We start from the raw sequence: 3,708 nt of genomic DNA, 5'->3' as shown, positions 1-3,708 counted from the left end.
TGCAGTACGCGGGCCTCACTGTTGTGGCCTCTCCCGTTGCGGAGCACAGGCTCTGGACGCACAGGCTCAGCGGCCATGGCCCACGAGCCCAGCTGCTCCGCAGCATGTGGGATCCTCCTGGATGGGGGCACGAACCCATGTCCCCTGCATCGGCAGGCGGACTCTCTACCACTGCGCCACCAGGGAAGCCCGCAACCATTATTATTATGGCATAATTTTGGTATTATCAATCAAAGTTTAATGCCAAGTTTTAAAAGAAGCAGTAAGCATCTAGAAAATCTAATCAATAGCTACAAGAGTTCAAAGCTTGAGGGTTAGAGTAGTGTCCATTTGGGAAGTTACTATTTAATACTGGGCTATTGTTGGTCTCAAGTCTAGCTTTTTTAATTTTTCAAAGGGAAGAATGTTTATGGAATCATGCTATGGTCTGGGGGCCTGATGCATGTGTCATATGTCATAAGCAGCTGGTGTTGTCTTGGCAACAGACAAGATAAACTAGCTACTTCCGGGCCGTCTGCATCCAGTGTGACCTGTATCTGGTTTGTTTATTCTCCCTTGGGTCTCAGCCTTGGGAAACCAGGCTGTGGGAGTTTCAAGTCCTCGTCTTATCAAGGTTGTTTGCTTCTTCCAGGATGGAGTTAATGTGATTCTTCTCTATATTTCATAGGTACTAGATGACAAGAATGTGCGTCGGCGGTTTCGGGCAAGTAACTACCAGAGCACCACCAGGGTCAAACCCTTCATCTGTACCATGCCCATGCGGCTGGATGACGGCTGGAACCAGATTCAGTTCAACCTGTCAGACTTCACTCGGCGGGCATATGGCACAAATTACATTGAGACCCTCAGAGTGCAGGTACTGGCTCCTTTTCCAGATGGAGCCCCAAATGGGAGAGGGGTCTAGGCTCTCTTTGTTACTGGCTTGTGACCCAGGTGACAGAACAGTATGGGTTTCTGGCTAAAGTTCCCAAGTCACTGTCCAGGGGGCTTTCACCTCAGAGAGGCCCAGGACCTACTCAGGAATCTGCTCAGATACAGTGGGAGAAAGCAGCAAGTAAAATCTCCCTCTTGTCAAAATCTACCCCTAAGCCACGCCGATGAGATGCCAAAGAGGTGAAGCTTTGACAGCACCATGCGGGGGGCTCAAGGAAAATCAGGAAAAGAGGAAAGACAATCATATTTTGAGACTTATTTTAAGTCTTGCATCTACAGATCCATGCAAACTGTCGCATCCGACGGGTTTACTTCTCAGACAGACTCTACTCAGAAGACGAACTGCCAGCAGAGTTCAAACTGTATCTCCCAGTTCAGAATAAGGCAAAGGTAAGCCAGCTTTCCTCGGAGGAAGGCCGGACAGTGAGTTGTAGAAGCTGTGTCCCTGGAAAGTGCTCTGTTCTACAAGTCCAGCTGCAGAGCCTCTCTGTGTTGACATGGAGTATGGAGGGCTTCTACATCATAAGATCCTAGGTCTTCCACCACCAGCACTGAATCAGGAATGATCCCATGAAATGTTCTGTTACTGCCGTCTCACCTTCATGAAGTGATACCGTCCCTCCTGGGGGGCATCCTGCTGCTTCCTGCTCCCAGGCCTTCCTTGCAGAATATCTCCATCTGAACCTCTTCATCAGCCCCAAATTACTATCAGCCGATCTGTCCCCTCTGACACGACAATGGGTGCTTACATGCCTGCCCACTGGTGACACATATGCATCTCCCCACAGTCCAGCATCCCCTTGAGTGTCACTAGAGGTTGGGGGTCAGTGGCACTGACCGTCTGTTTTCTAATAACTTAAACTGATGCCTTTGTTCTATTTTTTTTTTCTTTCCCCTTCAGCAATAACTGGAATGCCACTCAAGGGATAGACCCTGGATGTGACTCTTAGTTTAAAAAGGAAACTATCTGGAGGACAATGCAAAAAACAAATATTTATATTAGTTCCCTGTGCTGCGGTTCTTTTACCTACTCCTTGGCGTCCCTGGTTGTGGCTACCAGTGACTGTGCCGTGCATTGTAAGTACAGTGGGGGATAAGCTGTCCTTTGATACATGAATGCCAGAGTTTATCTTGCTGCCTGCCTCAGTGTGTGGGGAGATACATTTACCATGAACTTACAGAATTAAAGATGTCCCGTAAAGGCAATTTCAGACCAATATTTCTTCCTATGGTTTGTTCTTTGTTTTATATATTATCTAAATATATGTATATGCTGTGTAATACTCATAATCCAGAAATGAATAAAATGTTATATTCTTGGTTTGTAAATTTGTTCTTAGTTTGTGTCTTTTTTAATGGTGACATTTCTCTTTCTTTATGGTATGAAAATAGAACTCTTTCCAGAGAACATCCCATACATTCATGCTGTGAAATAGCTTACAATAAGCACTTGAAGAACAAGACATCTATAGATATTGATTTGGAACAACTTCCAAGAGAAACTAAATGGAAAGAAACTGAATAGTGTATCACCAGTAGAATCATCTTACTGAGGGGTGGGTCCCAAGTGGAGCTTTAGACAAAACGGCATATATTCCAGATTGCTCTTAAACACCTTAGGAAGGTGTCTTGGTGGAGCCTCACTTGCCCTTTTGTAACAATCATCAGCACATCTAGTGTTCCTCAGCATTGGAACAGATCACTTTCTCCCAATTTGAGCTCCAGATGAAGTACTTGCCTTGAATTTAGGGACTTGAAGGAAAAATGTTTCTTTAAACACTGGACTCACTTGAGAGAACTGAAATCTTGCACCACTCTCCCTGCTCACGCTTGTTCTGGGGCATGTGCTTGGTTAGTGAAATGACCCTGGCACAAATAGTTAAATTTACAAAAGTTAAACACTTATATGATACAACTCTACTATATGTAATATTTCTGGAGGGAAAACCATTTGGGGGAGGATAAGAGCATATGTAGATACACCTAGATGATCTCATAGGACACATAAGAACTGTACAGTGATTACTTCTGGAGAGAATGGTTGTATCATTTATGTACTTTTTTTGTACTGTAGATGATTTCTTTGAAAGGTAATATTTATGTGATAAGAATTTCAAAGTCAAAAAAGAACAAAAGGCCATCCTGGATACTGTGCTCTCCCCGACACTCCCTCTGGATTTGGTTTCATCCCACAGGATGAGGCTGGAATTGTGGGCACTGGCTGTTTTGACTTTGACTAGAGGTAAAAACACAGTGCTGAATTCTTCATTACTGTTGCTGCCTCCTGAGAAGTTAAGTGACAAGGAGCACTGTTCTCCCACATCCTTATCCTCCAGAGTGTGCTCTGGGTAAGCATGACTGAATTTCTGAGGAGGGCAGGGCTGCAGTGGGGGGAAGGCTGGAGGGAAAGGTGCTCCACTGCTGCCTTAGGCACTCACTGAGTTCTCATTTCCCCTCACAGTCGTCAGGACCTGGCACTTAGGTGGGTTCAGTCAAGACGACTTTGCCTTCCTCTTCCTGCTAACAGCTGCACTGGAGCCGCCTTCACCGTGGATGCTGCCCCTCTCCTTGGAGAGTCACCATCGTTCAGCATCGCAGAGCACCCATCAGCCCAGGTGACAGCCTGCTCTCTCAGGGCCAACTCCAGTCACATCTGAATATTGGCCCACTTCTCCATCCTGAAACACATTAGCATTCCCGTTGTTAGACTCCGTGTGTCTGTCTCCCAAGCTTTCTGGGTTACAGAGGGGTCCTCAGAAATGGGTGGGGCTGGGT

The 3,708-nt window shown here is 45.9% G+C and overlaps 1 protein-coding gene across 2 annotated transcripts in view; it reads left to right on the top strand.

Moving 5' to 3' along the window:
• Positions 1-2,262, top strand: part of CFAP20 (cilia and flagella associated protein 20) — a 21,463-nt gene extending 19,201 nt beyond the window's left edge. For both annotated transcript variants that reach the window (XM_007468306.1, XM_007468305.1), the window contains 3 exons: positions 668-856; positions 1,213-1,323; positions 1,835-2,262. In XM_007468306.1, coding sequence (XP_007468368.1) covers positions 668-856; positions 1,213-1,323; positions 1,835-1,840 — 306 coding nt within the window. In that variant the 3' untranslated portion in view covers positions 1,841-2,262. The remainder of the gene's footprint in view (positions 1-667; positions 857-1,212; positions 1,324-1,834) is intronic.
• The last annotated feature ends 1,446 nt before the right edge of the window (positions 2,263-3,708 follow it).

The sequence above is a fragment of the Lipotes vexillifer genome, unplaced genomic scaffold, assembly GCF_000442215.2.
Source record: "Lipotes vexillifer unplaced genomic scaffold, Lipotes_vexillifer_v1.1 scaffold1347, whole genome shotgun sequence".
Taxonomy (NCBI): domain Eukaryota; kingdom Metazoa; phylum Chordata; class Mammalia; order Artiodactyla; family Lipotidae; genus Lipotes; species Lipotes vexillifer.
Note: the sequence above shows the minus strand (reverse complement) of the source record. Positions and strands in the feature narration are given on the sequence as shown.